This window comes from Antedon mediterranea, chromosome 6, assembly GCF_964355755.1.
Source record: "Antedon mediterranea chromosome 6, ecAntMedi1.1, whole genome shotgun sequence".
NCBI lineage: Eukaryota > Metazoa > Echinodermata > Crinoidea > Comatulida > Antedonidae > Antedon > Antedon mediterranea.
In genome coordinates, this window is record NC_092675.1 from 9,602,940 (window position 1) to 9,622,739 (window position 19,800).

The 19,800-nt window shown below is 36.6% G+C and overlaps 1 protein-coding gene across 2 annotated transcripts; it reads right to left on the reverse strand.

Moving 5' to 3' along the window:
* Nucleotides 1-288: 288 nt before the first annotated feature.
* Nucleotides 289-18,273, reverse strand: LOC140052206 (HHIP-like protein 2). Of its 2 annotated transcripts, none has more exons than XM_072097660.1 (10): nucleotides 18,218-18,273; nucleotides 6,433-7,522; nucleotides 5,803-6,143; nucleotides 5,402-5,531; nucleotides 4,846-4,988; nucleotides 4,595-4,676; nucleotides 4,386-4,477; nucleotides 3,215-3,354; nucleotides 2,594-2,672; nucleotides 289-2,396 (listed from the first exon to the last, which is right to left on the reverse strand). In XM_072097660.1, exons 2-9 carry the CDS (start codon nucleotides 7,476-7,478, stop codon nucleotides 2,601-2,603), a joined length of 2,046 nt encoding a protein of 681 aa, XP_071953761.1. In that variant the 5' UTR covers nucleotides 7,479-7,522; nucleotides 18,218-18,273; the 3' UTR covers nucleotides 289-2,396; nucleotides 2,594-2,600. The 2 variants fall into 2 exon arrangements, with proteins under 2 accessions (XP_071953761.1, XP_071953762.1); XM_072097661.1 differs by lacking the exon at nucleotides 18,218-18,273 and adding an exon at nucleotides 16,903-16,983.
* Nucleotides 18,274-19,800: the final 1,527 nt, after the last annotated feature.

Below are 19,800 nucleotides of genomic sequence, written 5' to 3' on the forward strand. Positions count from 1 at the left end.
ATACAGTATTATCATGGGACTCATAAATACCAGAAATGCAGCTGCTACCTATAAATTATAGTGGAGTTTCCATTTTAACAAAAATGTCAAAGTGTAGTACAAAAACTGCTGCTTGATTTCATCTAATTAATGAGTCATCTCGTGTGACGTAGCGGGCTAGAGCAGCAGCGTAAAAAAAATACGGTAGGCAAATAGATTGTTGATTGTTGAAATATTGTGACTCTTATGATCTGCAGGAATCCGAGACGAATCGTCTCAGGGCCAAATCGTCCGGCTACCATCAGGAGGTATAGTTTGGGGCAATGGATCTAGTTTGTTTCGAGCCTGGTGATTGTTTCTCTTAAAAGTTAGACATACTTCTAGCTTTAAATAAGTAAAGTCAGATTCGTGAATATGACATTTTCGACAAACTTTTCTTTTTCTCTACTTTAATTCATTTTTTCCAGCAATTATTCAGTAAAATCACAGAAATGTGAGATTATAAAAATGAAAAAATAGCATGATTTATAAAATATTTTTTAAAGACATATTTTAGTCATATTTGCACAAACTTTCTATTAAATAATATATTCGTCGGCTGTCTAATTTTATTTTGGGAGGGGCGGGTGGAAAACAGTGTTTTAGGTTATTTATAGGATGATGTATCATAGATGAATATAATTCGATTTTATTTTGAATTGTTATAATTTAGCAGCTACGCTACTGTAAAATTCTCCTACATAAGATTACTCCGGAAAAATAATATATCTAGCCAAAATGTATGTATTTTTGTGTGTGATTTAGAGGCTAATTTCACTACAAGTATGTGTATGCGAGTTTGGTGTAAAGGTTATGTAACCAGCCTTTCAACTAACTTTTTTTCAATTGTTTCAGTTGACTTAGAATAGAAACGCCAAACAGAAACGGGTGTATTTAAAAAGAAATACGTTTTTTAAAACTACTCGTATAAAAAAACATGTACATTAAATCAAATCAAATTAAATAAAATTACAAATCACTAATTATAATTCTTGCCCCTTGTAGTTTTTTAGACAAGTAGCTAAGTTTACTTGTTACTGTAAGACTGCTCGCCGGCTTTTCAATATTCTCTCCTATCTTTTAACACTAACAGGTCTCAAAATAATACTAAAAGTGGTCCAGAATTAGGGCCGTGTTCCGGATTGCCTTCAAAATTTGACCACATATCTATCTGTATTTTCATTTTTAAATTTGTTAAAAATTTTGCAATAGCTTTTTGAGTAATCCTGCTAACAAACAGACAGACAAAGACACGCGATCGATTACAACCTCCCTGGCGAGGTTAAAAATCAACTTTTTAAATAGGGTTTGGCCGGCCCTTTAGCCAATCATAGTCCACACACCATGTTGGTAACAAAACAAGGTAAAGACAAAATAAATAAATTGTAATAATGTGGGCCGGTTATTATTCTTGATTCTGAAAGTGACGGTGGTAAGAGTTTGCAAAGACGGCCCATGGCTAACTTTTGTCAGTCTCAAGCCCCTGTGGGACCAGTGGAAGTCACCAATCGTTCACCCCATGCGGCATGATAATGGCCCTCAAAGTTGATAAGAACCTAACAGTCTAGATTTAAAAAACCTCTAGTTTGCTAACTATGCTCATTTCATTCATAGCTCTTTTTTTATTATTAGATCTCATGATATTTACAAGCAAATCTTATGTGGTGTTGGCAGCTAAAAGAAACATAATTAAAAAAAAAAAATCGGACAGAATAATTATTAGTTGAATAATCTTGCTGTTACACATTTCTTGAAATTCTTATCAGGTGGAAAGACTCAACAGAAACATAATTTTAAAAAAATTGAAAAGACTGTTTTTAGTTGAATAATCTTGCTATGTACATTTCAACAACCGTCTAGATGACTGTCAATAGTTAAGTTAAGATCTACCCACTTGACAGCTGTAGAATCGGTGAGCAGGTTTAGGGTTTGAGTCGTTTAAGCTTGGTTCCCACTAGCGACGTAACGCAAGGACGTACGTAAACGCAACGCAAGCGTTTTAACCAATGACAAGCGAAGTTATAGACAGTTAGCAATCACAAGCGAATAAGCCATCGCTTGTGATTGGTCAATTCACTTGCGTTGCGTTATGTCCTTGAGTTGCGTCGCTAGTGGGAACCACGCTTAATGTAATAGTGGACTATGAGATTCCAAATTATAGTTATCATCATACACACACAAAACATTGATTGTTTGCGGCGTGCAATGTTTGTTTACATCTGTACATAATGGTACAGTACTATTTCAAGTCATTCAAGAAAACTTTCAAAAGCCACAATTTATTTCAAACTTTCGGGTCATCATCATCAGCGTGCCTTATTTTGTTGATCACTTGAAAGATATACATTTGCAGTCAACCAAATCCAATAGAATGTTAACTGTAGAAAAACCAAACGTAATTCATGTCAATACACATAATAATTCGCTATTTTACAATAGAAATATCAGCTGATTCTCAAATTACGATCGTCATTATCAAATATTTTAATTTATTGCAATACAACATTAATTGAATAGGAATATTATAAGAAATCATCAACGATAATGCTATATTTTTGAAAAGGGAAATACTTACACTCCATTTAATACGACGACACATTGTCTTTTCCTTTGTTTCTTATGATGCCGCTGAAATCCCATGTAGCAGAAAATATCTAAGAATCGTGAATATTTCGAATATTGTCGTTGTATGTAATCATATTAAATTATAATTTTACTGAAAAATAAGCGTATATGGTACGACATTCACAATAATTGGGCTGATCCGAGATGTGTGTATAAGCATGGACCTAATTACATGGAAAAAAACTAGGCATTGCTATTTAACAACAGCTCGTCTTGTCGAGATGAACTTATAACATCTAATAATGTTTGGCTGCGACAAAAACCAGTAGGTACTACTAAAAACAGTACTACTATAATAATAATATGTACATTCTCTGCGCCGCGCGGTGTCTGTTAATAAGGGGAATGGGTGGTGGTGGTGTCGTCGCAGTCACTGATAAACACTTTGATCTCCGGAGCTCAGCATCCTGTTGTTATATTGCCAGGATATAATTCGAACTATAGGTATTAACAGAATTAAGAATACAGTGATAAAACTTATAGGTTGACCGAAATATTAAACACGTTTTTACGATCCAGAATGAAATAAAAAAAATAAATATGAAGTCTATATTCACACTACCGTACTTACTTTATGTCTAACGTGGTATAACACGTATAGAGTAATAAAAATGAAAACGACTGACAAATTACGTAAGATGTAATTTTCCGTTTCCTTCACTGTATGATGGGGCATAATAAATACTGGTTCATCCTTGGAATATACCTTGCCTGTTTAAAATAAATTGAACACATTTAATATGAAACTGTATAATAACGAAATGGAATAATAATAAACACGGATATAGGCTTATGTTATAGGCGTCGGACTTTATTTATCAGTTTAAAAGGGAGGCTTGTATATTGATAATGTATTTACTACCATGAAATAAAATACATATAATACCGTAGTGAAATCGAGAGATAATTCAATAGAAATTCAACTGTGAACTCATCATGATTTTTACATTGAATATCTCAGCTCAATACTGTCAGTGACGTAACGCAATGACCCCTGGTTTAGAACTCTTAAAGGCTAGGTGCGGGCAAACAATTTCTATTGATCATACATTCCAATCAATTTCGATCTATAGTTTCCCATATGTTTCATAATTGTTGGGATTTTATTTGTGTTACACGAGCTTGTTGAAAATAAGCATTTTCTTATCAGTGGGGATAGTTCAAAATTAATTACACATTAAAATCTCTATTCTTTTGTACACAAATGTTGTAAATAGTAAGGCATTTTAAAAAAAAATTATGAAAAATAAACGGTGTGGTAAAATATGTTATCAGATGACTAAATATAGGTAATATAACTTAAATTTTACGTTTCTGGTATTTTTATTTTTCATGCTATAGCAAAAATTATCCACCGTAGGCCTATATCTACCATATTTTTCACCTTCTATGGGAGTCACTTTTGACATGTTATTACACTAGGTAGAACTACCTCTAACTACTGAAAAAAAAAGTCTTTTTAGCAGAATTTTGCCAAATTTCGTATTTGACTATTTTATAGGAAATTCATGTTTTTTCGTTTTGATTTCTATTACACATATTTGATTTATGTAAAATTAACCAGATATTATATTAAAAATTCATGCCTAAATCTGATCTTTAAGGGTCCTTCAACGTTGGATGTTGCACTGAAATGCTCATGCTCTGAGGCTCATTGAGCTCTGGGGCCCCTGGGTTTAGCCAGTGAGCGCGCATAGCCGTTACACCACTGAGTACTGCACCTTTAATGTGTAGGCCTATACCTTCTATTTCCTCTCTCTTATCCTTCTTGGCTCCCTTAATAGAATGTGCATTTGCATCATCATCGTCCAGACAATCAATGGGACTTCTTCTCCTAAAATGAAAAATTAAAACTGTCCTGAGTCTAGGTAATCACTTTATTTCGATTCAGTGAAATACATGCATTCTTCTTCTATCCACTAACATTAAATGATTGTACAGGGGTACTTACAAAGATGGATCAACAAATTTAAAAACTTTTCCTCCAGCATTTGTTGTTTTTGCAAGATCTGTTGTTAACATATAAATCTCGCCTGTAAAACATAATATACATACATTACAATATCCATCAGATTATTAACACATTGCATGAGAGATGTTTGTTTTTTTTGCGAATATTTATTAAGGGTGCCCCATGAGCCCCGGTAGGCTTTAGTGTACAAGAAATGAATCTACAAAACTATATTAGAAAAGCAAACCAACCTGATTCGTCTTCTCCAAACGATAGGATGTTAGTAGGATATTTGTTGACCCATTCTCCAGTACATATTTTGGAATCTCCCATACATATCTCAGTATTTTCCCATTTTCCATCTACCTCTCTCTCAACCAATTTGAACAATCGACTGTAAGCAAATTCTGCATTTGTTATCTCAATTCAAATTTGAGTTAGGCCATTCAATAAAAATGACATTGCTTATAAAAATGAAGCCAGAAAGAAACTCATCCGTCGTCAGACAACAGGGTTTCCTGTTAACTGTTAAGTCATATTTTCAGAGGGAAATTGTAAATATTTATTAGTAAAATGATACATTTATTATTTAGATATTTATTCATTATTTTAATACACTAACATTATATTTTTTTTTTTATTTTTATTTTATTCAATCAAAACCAACAGCGATAAATACCGCCACTAACAGGTTTGAAACATAAAACAATACAACATCAAAAACGGTTAACAATAAAATACAGATATAATATAAATACTGCAGTAAAACAGACATTAATGCTACAATAAATGAAATCGTTTGTTTACCCATTCATAAAATCTCCATATATATAATGTCCCTGCATATTTGGAAACAGACAACCTCGATATATATGTCCACCAGTAACAGACTTCCCAACCGTATGGTCGTAGATGTGAATGGGGGGAACTTCATTAACTGAAAAGAAGCAATTTGTTTCATAATTCTCTGTCATACAAAGCAGAGCCGCCATAGACAAAGACGCTGAAATTATATTATTGTTGATTGTTGGGCAATTTCATTAATATTGGCGTGATAGAAATAATATGTTAATTACTCAATGGGTGAATCCTGACCAAACGTACTGGGCGTGTGGTGCCGTTCTTGTTCAAAGAAATACGAAAGAGTAAACTACACAATTTGAACGAATTAATTTAATTGAACCAAAGTGAAGATTTTCAAAACTTACCTAACCATTTTTTCTTATCAGCACACATTTCTTTATCAAAACATTCAAATCCCTCTTTAGCACGCCATCCGTAATTGCCACCTTTCTCCATTATGTCAATTTCCTCGTATATTGATTGTCCAACGTCACCACAGATGATACGCCCTTTTCCTTTACCAGTCTCCCGATCACCCCTGTCCATACCGCATCTCCAGATGTTCCTAATACCATACGCGAAAATCTCATGTCTCACTTCAGAGGCTGGACGATCAACGAAAGGATTTGATGAAGGAATAGCGTATTCCTTACCTTTATCTTTTGAATCAACATCGATTCTTAACATCTTTCCCAAGAATGTTTTCCTATATAAAACATTTAAGCAATAGTAAAAAGTGGAAAAGTATTATATAGAACGATAAAGGTTGACTTTAAAGAGAGCAGATGTCACCAAAGTGTACAACATTATTGTTTTTGTTTCTTTCAATTGTGGAATTTAACAAAATTTCAATTCGTGTAATTCAGTAGTGAAGATTAATATTATATTAAATGCATACAAACAAACTTGCATTCGCAATATATAAATAATTTCAACAAATTAAATAATCGAATTTGCCATTTATGAGTTAATACAAATAGTTTTAAGATACGTACATGTTCTGAGCATTTCCATGCACACCCCACGGGTCTCCTCCTTTTCCTCCATCCCCTAGACAAATATACAGGTACCCATCAATACCAAACAAAATCTGACCACCATTGTGATTGACTGCCGGCTCAACAACTTGTACAAGTATCCTTTCCGTGCGGGTGTCAACCTTATTAATGTTTTCCGCAAATGTAGAAAACTCGCTAATTCGTACAACACTATCTTTACTTTTCTTGTCTATTGTTGTATAATGTATGAACAGTCGTCTGTTCTCTTTGTAGTTAGGATGAAACGCCAATCCTAGAAGGCCTCTTTCATCTGCACGTCTATCTGAAGTTATAACTGCCGTCCGAAGATCAAGGAAAGGTTCGTCAAGTTTCTTCCCATCTTTCTGATAAATATGAATCAGACCTAATTGTTCGGCTATGTAAACTTGATGTGTGTGATCATTAGCATGAACTGCAAGGAGTGGGTTTCGAAGTCCAGTTGCAAACTCCTCTAAACACAAGCATCCGTCGCCCTCTCCACCTAATGCTCTTTCAAGCGCTGTATTCAACTTCCAGTCATCCAATATATCTGGGTAACAATAATCCATATCAGGTATGCTTACAGCGTCACAGAATGTTACACTTCCCGATTTTGCTATATTGTGAAGTTGCTTATCAGTTGTTAATAATGGAATATTGGCTGAGCATTTATTATAGAAGTCAGTGCAATATTTATTACACAACCCTGGGAATTTAGTTGCTATTCCCGTTGATTCTGCATCGTAAAGATGGGCGGCATATGGGGAACATTGCTGGCATAATATATCCCGGATGTAATCCCCGCATTTTGAAAACTCAATGTCAGTAATTTTATTTTTAATATCCATATATTCTTTGTAGATTTGTTGATCCCGTTTTGAAGTGCAGCAACTTATTTCGTTATACATTGAACAGAATACCAAATCTGAAGTTTCAAATGGGGGGTAAAAATCTAGACATTGAGGATGGCAACGCACTTTAGAGATGATCTGTAATATTAAGATAATAATCCAACCATACATCATTGATTTTGCTTTTATTGTAAGCTCTCAAAAATATAGCAGATAATCTGAAAAGAAATATATAAATGATAAAGTTTTGGTCATGAAAGATTAGAAAAAGGTTTTGCCAAACGCCGAGGAAACTCTCATCAAAATGAATGTTTATCATTGAATGAGGAGATGTACTGATATCAACCATACATCATTGATTTTCTTTATTATAAACAGCAGATAATCTGAAAAGAAATACAGTATATATATATATACAGTATATATTTGCACTGATACCCACAGCATTGTCATTTTTTTTTTTTACAACGCTGTGGGTATCAGTGGCTGGATAATCAATGGAGATACAAAATAAAGGCGAAAAGCTAAATCAAAACGAGAAGTAAAACAGCCAGAAAAGTTAGCAGAGCTTTCGGGCAACACTAGCCCTTCATCAGTGATATATATATATATATATATATATATATATATATATATATATAATTTGAAACGATAAAGATGAGGAAATCTGTGAGAATGAGGAAAAATTCGCCCCAACCGAGACTCGAACTCGGACCGCCTGCTTGATATGCAGATGTCCTAACCATTAGACCACTGGGGCTTTCATGGTATTGTTCGAACTCGATTGGATAGCGACTCTTTAACATTCTCGGCGTGGTACGGCGGAACAGCACTAGTCCTCAGTTGTACGCACGCGCACCAGAGATCAAATTGATACGCCCTCATCTTACAGTATTTTTATTCACGAGGCGGGATCTCAGAAGAGATACTTTTATATATATAAACAAATCAGGCACAGAACATTAATTCTAAACCGCCCGGTGATATACTGAAATTTAATTAATTAATTTGAAACGATAAAGATGAGGAAATCTGTGAGAATGAGAAAAAGTCGCCCCAACCGAGACTCGAACTCGGACCGCCTGCTTGATATGCAGATGTCCTAACCATTAGACCACTGGGGCTTTCATGGTATTGTTCGAACTCGATTGGATAGCGACTCTTTAACATTCTCGGCGTGGTACGGCGGAACAGCACTAGTCCTCATATATATATATATAACTAATACCCACAGCATTTAGTTATATATATATATATATATAAATCATACTGTAAATTATAGAAACAGTGCTCATATTCGGAACATTATGATTTATATATAATTTACACAGTGCTACGCAACATCATTGATTTATATATATATATATATATATATATATATATATATATATATATATATATATATATATATATATATATATATATATATATATATATATATATATATATAAATCCAAAGGCAAATTACTGAAAAAAATGACAATGCTGTGGGTATCAGTGGCTGGATCTCAATGGAGATACAAAATTAAAAGCGAAAAGCTAAATCAAAACGATAAAGTAAACAGCCAGAAAAGTTAGCAGAGCTTTCGGGCAACACTAGCCCTTCATCAGTGCAATTATTGAGGATATCTTAGCCAAGGATTTTTCTTTAACATTTAATTTTACATTTTTAAGTGAAATTTTTATTTTTGGTTCCGATCTTCTTTCGAATTGTGAAAATGCTTTATTATTTTATTATGTACAACAATTTCTTGTTAATTCTTGAAGATTTAATTGATGTTTCTGTTAGTTGTTTTAAAATGTTGTATTTGTTAATCTGAGGCGCCTTGAAGCTAAGATGGTTCCATCTTGTAAGGCGCCTCTGTGTAATATACTGAATAAAAAAAAATAAAAAAAAAAGTGAAGGAATTTGGATAACGTCATAGTATAAAGCTGGCAAGTGCTGCCTATATATATTTTTATATATATATATTATATAATAATAATTTATATTATATATAGGCCTATATATATATTACTTTTTAGGTTATTGGCCAATGAAGATTAGAAAGATGTTTTGCCAGGTCTTCATTGACGGGAGTTTTTGGTCGTTAAGAGAGGTGGTCGCTTACGTGGTCAATGATGAGAAGTGGTCCCTTAAAAGAGACGGTGGTCGTTCAATAGAGGTGATCACTTTCGAGAGGTCGTTGTCATGGGAGGTGGTCGATCATGAGAAGCTGTCACATAATTTAAAAGAGTCGTGACTGACGAGAGGTGTGGTCGTTAGGAGAGGAGATCGATTACGAGAGATTGTCAATTATTAGAAGCGATCCCTTAAAAGAGACGGTGGTGGTTCTATAGAGGTGGTCACTTACGAGAGGTCGTTGTGACGGAAGATAGTCGATTATGAGAAGCGGCCTTTAAAAGAGAGAAAGAGGTCGTGGTCCCTTACGAGAGGTGTGGTAGTTAAGAGAGGTGGTCGCTTACGAGAGGTGGTCGATTATGAGAAGCGGTCCCTTATGAGAGGAGGTGATCCATTACGAGGTGGTCGATTTTGAGAAGCGGTCCCTTAACAGAGATGGTTGCTTGCGATGTGTGGTCGTTTTGTTTTCAAGAGGTGGAAAGATCGATGCATTTGCACATGATTTAGACATTTTTGTAAAATATATAACATTTTCTACATCAGCTGGCGATAGTAGGCCTAACTACATAAGGTGGGAGGTAATTTTCGTTACTACATAAGCTGTCGACCGTTTATACATTAGCTGGTGTTGATTTATATTTACTACATAAGCTGTTGGTGTTTTACTACATTAACGGTGGATTGTTCTACGTTAGCGGTGGATTGTTCTACATTAGCGGTGGATTGTTCTACATTAGCGGTGGATTGTTCTACATTAACGGTGGATTGTTCTACATTAGCGGTGGATTACATTAACGGCTATTATTTCGACAGCTGGCGTTTTTGGCATTAGCGGTTGTAAACACACGTATTATTATAGGCATATAATGGTTGTTTCTGGGTAAGATGCACGAATGACCACATTCACAACTAAACAAGGCCATATAAATGGCTGCAGTCGCGTGCTTAAATTTGAGTTAGTGTTTATCGTGTTACCAGTTTTTAGTCACGTGTAGGGTTGTGTTCGTACGTATAAAAAAATAAGCGTTTATTTTCAACCTAGCCCCAAGGCATGCTTCAGACCGTATCCGGATATTCACCCCCTGGACATTTACCCCCCGTAAAACTACCCCCCGGATAACCACAACCTGGACCACTACCCCCTTAGGACAACTACCCCTTTAGGACAACTACCCGCCGGACAAATACCCCCCGGACAACTACGCCCTTAGGACAACAACTCCCTTAGGACAACTACCCTTAGGACAACTACCCCCTGGACAACTACCCCCCGGACAATTACCCCTAGGAACAATTACCCCCCCGGACAATAACCCCCCGGACAATAACCCGCCGGGACAATTACCTCCCCCCCCCCGGGTAATTACCCCGCGGACAACTACCTCTGACACACTACTCCCCGTAGGACAACTACTTCCTGGACAATACTCCGAGGGAAAATAATCTTTTAGGACAACTAACCCCCGGACAACTACCCCCGGACAATTACCCAAGGAACAATTACCCCCCGGACAATAACTCCCGGACAATTCCCCCCCCCCCCCCCCCGGGTAATTACCCCGCGGACAACTACCTCTGACACAATACTCCCCGTAGGACAACTACTTCCTGGACAATACTCCGCTTTTAAGACAACTAACCCCTGGACAACTACCCCCGGACAATTACCCAAGGAACAATTACCCCCTGACAATTACCCCCGGAGAACTACCCCCTCCCCCCCCCCCGCGTAATTACCCCGCGGACAACTACCTCTGACACAATACTCCCCGTAGGACAACTACCTCCTGGACCTGGACAATACTCCGAGGGCAAATAATCTTTTAGGACAACTACCTCCGTAGGACAACTAACCTCTGGACAACTACCACCCAGAAAACTATCCCTTTAGAACAACTACCCCCCGGACGGACAACTACCACCCCGGACCATTCAACAACCTGACTCTGCAACAGTGTATAATAGGAATTAATAACTATATTTTAATTCGTTACTTTGACGAATTACTATTCATTATTGTAAACAAAAGTAAAAGATTGAACATAAATAATTATAGCCTGGTATAAACTGAAGATTGTCACACATGATCATAGGATAGTCGAACGTATTATATAGTACTCCCTGTATTTACTGTAAAGACTGGGTTCGCTAATAATAATAATTTTTGCGTCAGGACAATGCTTCGATAACCACTGGTCTTAAAAGAATTAATTTTTGTCTCAAATTTGTCATATATGTATTTTTGTACACTTGAAGAATAATATCACTTTTGATATTTGACCTCAATGTTCACTCACCGGATAAACGGCGATCTTTAAATAAATTCCCCTCAAATAAACGGTGACCATGTCACTCCCATGAAACATCATATGGAATAATCGGCGTCTATTTCCATTAGATTATACCCCCTCCCATTGAATAAACAACTTTCTTTCAATAAATATCCACCTAAAAAACACCTAAACAATAAACAGCCCAGGCCGTTTTTTCAATAAATACGGTACTTTAAATCTAGCACATCTAGGGTCTAGCGTGCTGTTAAACAGAATAATCGGTTGAAAACGGGTGTTTCGAAACTAGAGACCCGAGACCAGAGACCCAATACGAAAAGGGAGACCTAAATATACGAAAAGGGAGACCCAAATATACGAAAAGGGAGACCCAAATATACAAAATGGGAGACCCCACTATACGAAAAGAGAGACCACACTATACGAAAAGGGAGACCCTAATATACGAAAAGGGAGACTCAAATATAGGTCTCCCTTTTCATATTGGGTCTCGTGTCAGGTCTCTGGTCTCGGGTCTCTAGTTTCGAAACACCCGTTAAAAACAGATGATTTCATTTTTACAGAAACCGGTCCTATATATTTGTCTACTTTTGGATTGGGGGAGGGGGTGGTAGTTGACCGGGGGTAGTTGACCGGGGGTAGTTACCCGGGGGAGGTTATCCTAAGGGTGTAGTTGTCCTAAGGGGGTGGTTGTTGTCCGGGGGGGGGGGGTAGTTGTCCGGGGGGTTGTTATCCTAAGGGGGTAGTTGTCCGGGGGGGTAGTTGCCCGGGGGGTAGTTGTCCGGGTGGTAAACATCCGGGGGGTAACTGTCTAGGGGATAGGTGTCCTAGAACCCTTCAGACACCATTCGTACGTACAGATTATTGAGGTATATTCAGAGCGTCATTTCGACGATCGAGCATTCTCTACTTTTACGGAGCGCCATTTATGCCTTTATTTACTTCCGAAATAGAAATAGTACTGCGGTAGCTGCTTCAGTGGACCAAATTTAGCACCGGTGGAGCACAGTGATATAAAATAGAAAAAAGTCACTAATATCTTTTCGTATGTTAATACACTGTGCTCAAGTGGACCCAATTTGGAGCCAGTGGAGCACAGTGATATAAAATAGAATTAATTCACTGAATTTTAATATCTTTTCGTATGTTAATACCGGGGTTAATACACTGTGCTCAAGTGGATCCAATTTGGAGCCAGGGGAGCACAGTGATATAAAATAGAAATAAGTCACTGAATGTTAAATCTTTTCGTATGTTAATACACTGTGCTCAAGTGGACCCAATTTGGAGCCAGTGGAGCACAGTGATATAAAATAGAAAAAAGTCACTGAATTTTAATATATTTTCGTATGTTAATACACTGTGCTCAAGTGGACCCAATTTGGAGCCAGTGGAGCAGAGTGATATAAAATAGAAAAAAGTCACTGAATTTTAATATATTTTCGTATGTTAATACACTGTGCTCAAGTGGACCCAATTTGGAGCCAGTGGAGCACAGTGATATAAAATAGAAATAAGTCACTGAATGTTAATATCTTTTCGTATGTTAATACACTGTGCTCAAGTGGACCTAATTTGGCGCCAGTGGAGCACAGTGATATAAAATAGAAATAAGTCACTAAATTTTAATATCTCTTCGTATATTAATACACTGTGCTCACGTGGACCCAATTGGCGCGCGCGCCAGTGACCACAGTGATATAAAATAGAAAAAAGTCACTAAATTATAATATATTTTCGTATTTTAATACACTGTGCTCAAGTGGACCCAATTTGGCACCAATGAGAGCACAGGGAAATAGTCACATACAAAAACATCGAGAAAAAATACTTCTGGATTTCAAAAATATTTCAAACTTATTATATAAATTCAATATCGGTTACTCCATCCGTAAACCAAAAGAAAAATTAGTTTCAGGCCATATCAGTGATTTTAGTAATTTTCGTTCGTTTAAAATGTATATTTATGATAGAACATAGAATTCCAACACATTTTTTAAACTTTACATTTTGATCGTCATCAATTGTCCTACACATTTGAAATTTGGTAATATATGTTCAATAGGTTACTACACGTTCAATATGTTACTACATAATTCATATTTCTAACATATGTCTTTTTTTTTATCGCTAAAGTTTAAAAAAATGTGTTGGAATTTTATGTTCTTTCATAAGTATTTATTATAGGCAAACGCAATTAGTTATTAAAATCACTGATGTGGCTTGAAACTATTTTTTCTTTTGGTTTACGGATGGAGTAACCGATATTGAACTTATATAGGCCTACCAAGTTTGAAATATTTTTGAATTCGATAAATATTTTTTCTAGAAGTTTTTGTATGTGACTATTTCCCTGTGCTCCCATTGGTGCCAAATTGGGTCCACTTGACTTTTTTTTAATTTTATATCACTATGCTCACTGGCGCGCGCGCCATATTGGGTACGTCCACGTAAGCACAGTGTATTAACATACGAAAAAGATATTAAAATTCAGTGACTTATTTCTATTTTATATCACTGTGCTCCCCTGGCTCCAAATCGGGTCCACTTGAGCACAGTGTATTAAATACGAAAAGATATTAAAATTCAGTGACTTTTTCACGCTGCTGCTCTAGCCCGCTACGTCCCATTAGGACTACTCAATCAGAAGCTAAAGCAAGCAGCAGTTATAGTTCTAAGGACAGACAGTTTTGTGAAAATGGAAACTCCACTATAATTTATTGATTCCAGCTGCTACAGTAGACCCAAAAAACGTCTGGGAAAGAGTCTATTAGGACATGTCATGCTAAAATTACAAATCCCTAAGCATTTCTGGTGGTATATTCACTGTCAGATATTCATTGAATTACAGGAGTATTATCGAAACAGGCCATTAAAGTTTGTGTTTGTAATAGGATACTTCACAATTGAAATATCTAGGGTGATGAAGTGACCCCCAGATAATAAAATTAACTAAAGTGACAGAAATTGAGTATTCACTTCTGTAACAAAAAAATAATATTTATTCACATATAAAAAAAGAAAAGAAACCCAAAAACCATTGTCTGACAGACAATTTAAGTATTTGTTTCTTTAAATTACATTTTTTTTCAGGTAAAATAACTATTATGTGACAATAAAATGACACATTCAAAAACATTTGAAATAAAAAATATTTTTCAATAAGCGAGCAGCGTTTTTTGTAAGAAATATTTCTTGTCCATTTTATATCACTGTGCTCCACTGGTGCCAAATTAAGTCCACTTGAGCACAGTGTATTAACATACGAAAATATATTAACATCAATGACTTATTTCTATTTTATATCACTGTGCTCTCCTGGCGCCAAATTTGGTCCACTTGAGCACAGTGTATTAACATACGAAAAGATATTAAAATTTAGTGACTTATTTCTATTTTATATCACTGTGCTCCACTGGCTCCAATTGGGTCCACTTGAGCACAGTGTATTAACATACGAAAAGATATTAAAATTCAGTGACTTATTTCTATTTTATATCACTGTGCTCCCCTGGCTCCAAATTGGGTCCACTTGAGCACAGTGTACGTAATAACTTACGAAAAGATATTAAAATTCAGTGACTTATTTCTATTTTATATCACTGTGCTCCCCTGGCTCCCAATTGGGTCCACTTGAGCACAGTGTATTAGCATACGAAAATATATTAATATTCAGTGACTTATTTCTATTTTATATCACTGTGCTCTCCTGGCGCCAAATTGGGTCAACTTGAGCACAGTGTATTAACATACGAAAAGATATTAAAATTCAGTGACTTATTTCTATTTTATATCACTACTGTGCTCCACTGGCTCCAAATTGGGTTCACTTGAGCACAGTGTTGGCCTATTAACATACCAAAAGATATTAAAATTCAGGGGCTTATTTCTATTTTATATCACTGTGCTCCTCACTGGCGCCAAATTGTGTCCACTTGAGCACAGTGTATTAACATACAAAAAGATATTAAAATTAGTGACTTTTTTCTATTTTATATCACTGTGCTCCACCGGTGCTAAATTTGGTCCACTGGAGCAGCTACCGTAGTACTATTTCTATTTCGGAAGTAAATAAATGCATAAATGGCGCTCCGTAGAAGTAGAGAATACTCGATCGTCGAAATGACGTTCTGAATATACCTCGATTATTTACCGATTATAACCAGTTATGCCCTAGTCTGGGTTCCAGACGGAGTTTTGTCTTAATATTAGTTAAAAGATAAATATTTTGGCACAGATGACGTTTCATACGTATACTACTTGATTTTGGATTTTCAGACAAAAATCGCGGTCGAAATAAAAACAAATAAATAAAAAAAAAAGATAATACAGACTTGGGGCAAGTCTAGTTATGCCCATGCTTGAACGATTCATGGCCATGCTTGAACGATTCATGGCCGGAAATTACGTTTAGAGGTCAGCCCGGTTTGTAACCTACGACCCACAACAACGAATTGTTTCGTGCGAATTATTCAAATTTCTTTGTTTTGTATACGCCTTTTTCACGAAACGGAAGGAAGCGTAACCAACAGAAATAACATAGCGTTTTTAGCCTATTTTCGGAGGAAAAGTTACTTAAAAATCCTCAACGGACAGTCGTATGGACAACATTTTTTACTGTAAAATGTTCTTTAAAGATTAGCCTACATAACTGTGTGATTGAACACAATTAGAATTTTTTTTATTTTCACTCATCGAAAAAACACCACGGTGTAAGCATAGGCCCCGCAACTTTGCCGCGAAAACGCCGGTGACAAACGCCTATGCTTATACACTGTGGTGTTTTTTCGATGGATTTTAAGTAGTGACAACAAAATTTCTACTTTTTTTCAATCACACAGTGATGTAGGCCAATCTTTTAAGAACATTTCACAGTAATTTGTTTTCTCATACGATCCTCCGTTCAAGAGTTACGATTTTTTAATTAACATGGTGTCCTGAAATCCCCTGAAAACGCTATGTTATTTCTGTTGGTACGCTTCGTTGCACGGCATTGTTTGTCAACGATCGAACTTGATCTCTTTCGTTTCGTGAAAAAGGCATTCGCTGTTATTAAATATTTTTACCAACTACAACTTGTTTTCTTACGACCACCCTTATGCCATTTGAAGCCGAAAATCCTGTCGAGATATGCCTACTCCTTACGACCATTTTTTATGTTACTTGACGATGATTTTGAGCCTACCCTGAACAACGATTTAGACCAAAATATTGACGATCGACGTTCTAGCCCTGCACCAACAAGGACAACACCGCCTCAAACACGAACGTTGTTATCGGAGATTAATTACACGCCGTAGGCTGATCGAATTGTTTCGTACGAATTATTCAATTTTCTTTGTTTTGTATACGCCTTTTTCACGAAACGGAAGACATCTTCGATCGATGACAAACAATGCCGTGCAACGACGAAGCGTAACCAACAGAAATAACATAGCGTTTTTAGCCTATTTCCGGAGGACAAGTTACTTAAAAATCCTCAACGGACAGTCGTATGGACAAAATTTTTACTGTAAAATGTTCTTTAAAGATTAGCCTACATAACTGTGTGATTGAACAAAATTAGAATTTTTTTTATTTTCACTCATCGAAAAAACACCACGGTGTAAAGCATAGGCCCCGCGACTTTGCCGCGAAAAAACGCCGGTGACAAACGCCTATGCTTATACACTGTGGTGTTTTTTTCGATGGATTTTAAGTAGTGACAACAAAATTTCTACTTTTTTTCAATCACACAGTGATGTAGGCCAATCTTTTAAGAACATTTCACAGTAATTTGTTTTCTCATACGATCCTCCGTTCAAGAGTTACGATTTTTTAATTAACATGGTGTCCTGAAATCCCATGAAACGCTATGTTATTTCTGACCAAAATATTGACGATCGACGACAACACCGCCTCAAACACGAACGTTGTTATCGGAGATTAATTACACGCCGTAGCTGATCGGAGATTTATTATACGCCCGTAGGCTGAATTTACGTCTAAATTTGGTGGACTTTTTACCTCGTTTGGCATAGACCTAATTGGTTTTTAATCGTCGTATATGGAACAAAATACAAAAATGAATAATAATAATAATAATAATTAAAAACACCCTATAGAGCTCTTCCGAATCGATTCATTACAATTGACCAACTGAACACACTTTATCGTTGATCTTTAAAAAAGCAATTATTAAAAAAAATATTCATCCGCTTCTGGCATTTTCTGACACTTGAGATGATCCATCGCTTGTGATTGGTCAAGACACTTACGTTTACGTCATTACGTCATAGTGAGAACCAACTTTAAGAAGTAGGCTATGGGTGTGTCCCCAGATAGTTCGAGGTTGTAAACGTGACCATAACGTTTAAGGCCCGGCCTGCACTGAAAATACCTTATAAATGATGCCATTATAATCATAAGCGTACACTATTTTATTGGTCAATTTAATATATTGATAGCAGTTAAGTTGTAAGAAGCATAATCATGATGTAAAGTGTAAACAAAGTACTTACTACATGTAAATGCTGACGCTCTGGTCGTGTTTCGATTCCACAAAATAGTATTGGGACACTGCTCTTCATGGATCACTAAGTCTGTTACTAACATTAACAATGAAAATACTTAAATGAATAGTTGCAATGAAACTTTGTTATTTAAATTTGATTGTTATTTAAATACATCCGTGGTTGATTCAATTCAAAAATAATAGTTACATCTGAACTAAGAAATTGTTTGTTTTCTCTGGTAGTCGGTACAAAAGCGTGTGTCATGTTTTGCACATGTTATCATTGACTGTTGTAGGCCTTAGTACATGTTATCATTGACTGTTGTAGGCCTTAGTACATGTTATCATTGACTGTTGTAGGCCTTAGTACATGTTATCATTGACTGTTGTAGGCCTTAGTACATGTTATCATTGACTGTTGTTATCATTGTTGCTGTTGCACATGCTGTTGTTTCACATTTTGTTGTTGAGTTCTAGCATTTCTTAACAAACAAACTTTAGTTTAGATGATTACAATATTATCGATAGTTGCAGTGGTGGCGCCAGCGGGGGGGCTACGGGGGCTCTATCCCCCTCGTCGGGGAGCCTAGCCCCCCCCCCCCCCCATCCCGTCGGGGAACACGGGTACTTTTTGTCGGGGAATATAATATACAGTAAAAAACGTTCGCGTTCACTTCATATAGCTTCAGCGCCTAGAAAACCACGACGTTCCATTGACCGTGAGATTACGTCAGAGGGCTATTATGCACTTTTATGCATTCATTATTGCCAGAGATCTAACTACTAAACAATAGCTAGTACGCACTTGTTTGGCGGTATCCCTTTGTACGAATCGTTCACCGTTGGGTCGAGACGCGTGATATCATGTTCCATCCAGGGACCAAAATGTGTAATGTAGTTATTTTCCAGGCGAAGTTTACCGACGGTTACCGAAGGGAACACGGGTACTTTTTGTCGGGGAATATAATATACAGTAAAAAACGTTCGCGTTCACTTGGTAGCTTCAGCGCCTAGAAAACCGCGACGTCTCATTGACCGTGAGAGTACGTCAGAGTGCTATTATGCAATTTATATGCATTCATTATTGCCAGCGATCTAACTTACTACTAAACATTAGCTAGGTACGCACTTGTCTGGCGGTATCCCTTTGTACGAATCGTTCAACGTTGGGTCGAGACGGGCGATATCAAGTTCCATCCAGGGACCAAAATGTGTAATGTAGTTATTTTCCAGGCGAAGTTTACCGACGGTTCGGGTACTTTTTGTCGGGGAATATAATTCGTTCGCGTTCACTTCGTAGGCTAGCTTCAGCGCCTAGAAAACCTCGACGTTTCATTGACCGTGAGAGTACGTCAGAGTGATATTATGCACTTTATATGCATTCATTATCGCCAGCGATCTAACTTACTACTAAACAATAGCTATATGTACGCACTTGTCTGGCGGTATCCCTTTGTACGAATCGTTCAACGTTGGGTCGTGATATCATGTTCCATCCAGGGACCAAAATGTGTACTGTAGTTATTTTCCAGGCGAAGTTTACCGACGGTTACGTCGTGTACTGTGTCGACGTACGCTACACTACAGCAA

What these genes read in the sequence shown, in the direction of transcription:
- LOC140052206 (XM_072097660.1), bottom strand. Translation starts at nt 7,478, where the DNA reads ATGATGTATGGTTGGATTATTATCTTAATATTACAGATCATCTCTAAA. An exon ending in AAATTTGTTGATCCATCTTT is followed by an intron (nt 4,478 to 4,594) that starts GTAAGTACCCCT and finishes TTTTCATTTTAG; the next exon opens with GAGAAGAAGTCCCATTGATT. An exon ending in TATACCACGTTAGACATAAA is followed by an intron (nt 2,673 to 3,214) that starts GTAAGTACGGTA and finishes CACGATTCTTAG; the next exon opens with ATATTTTCTGCTACATGGGA.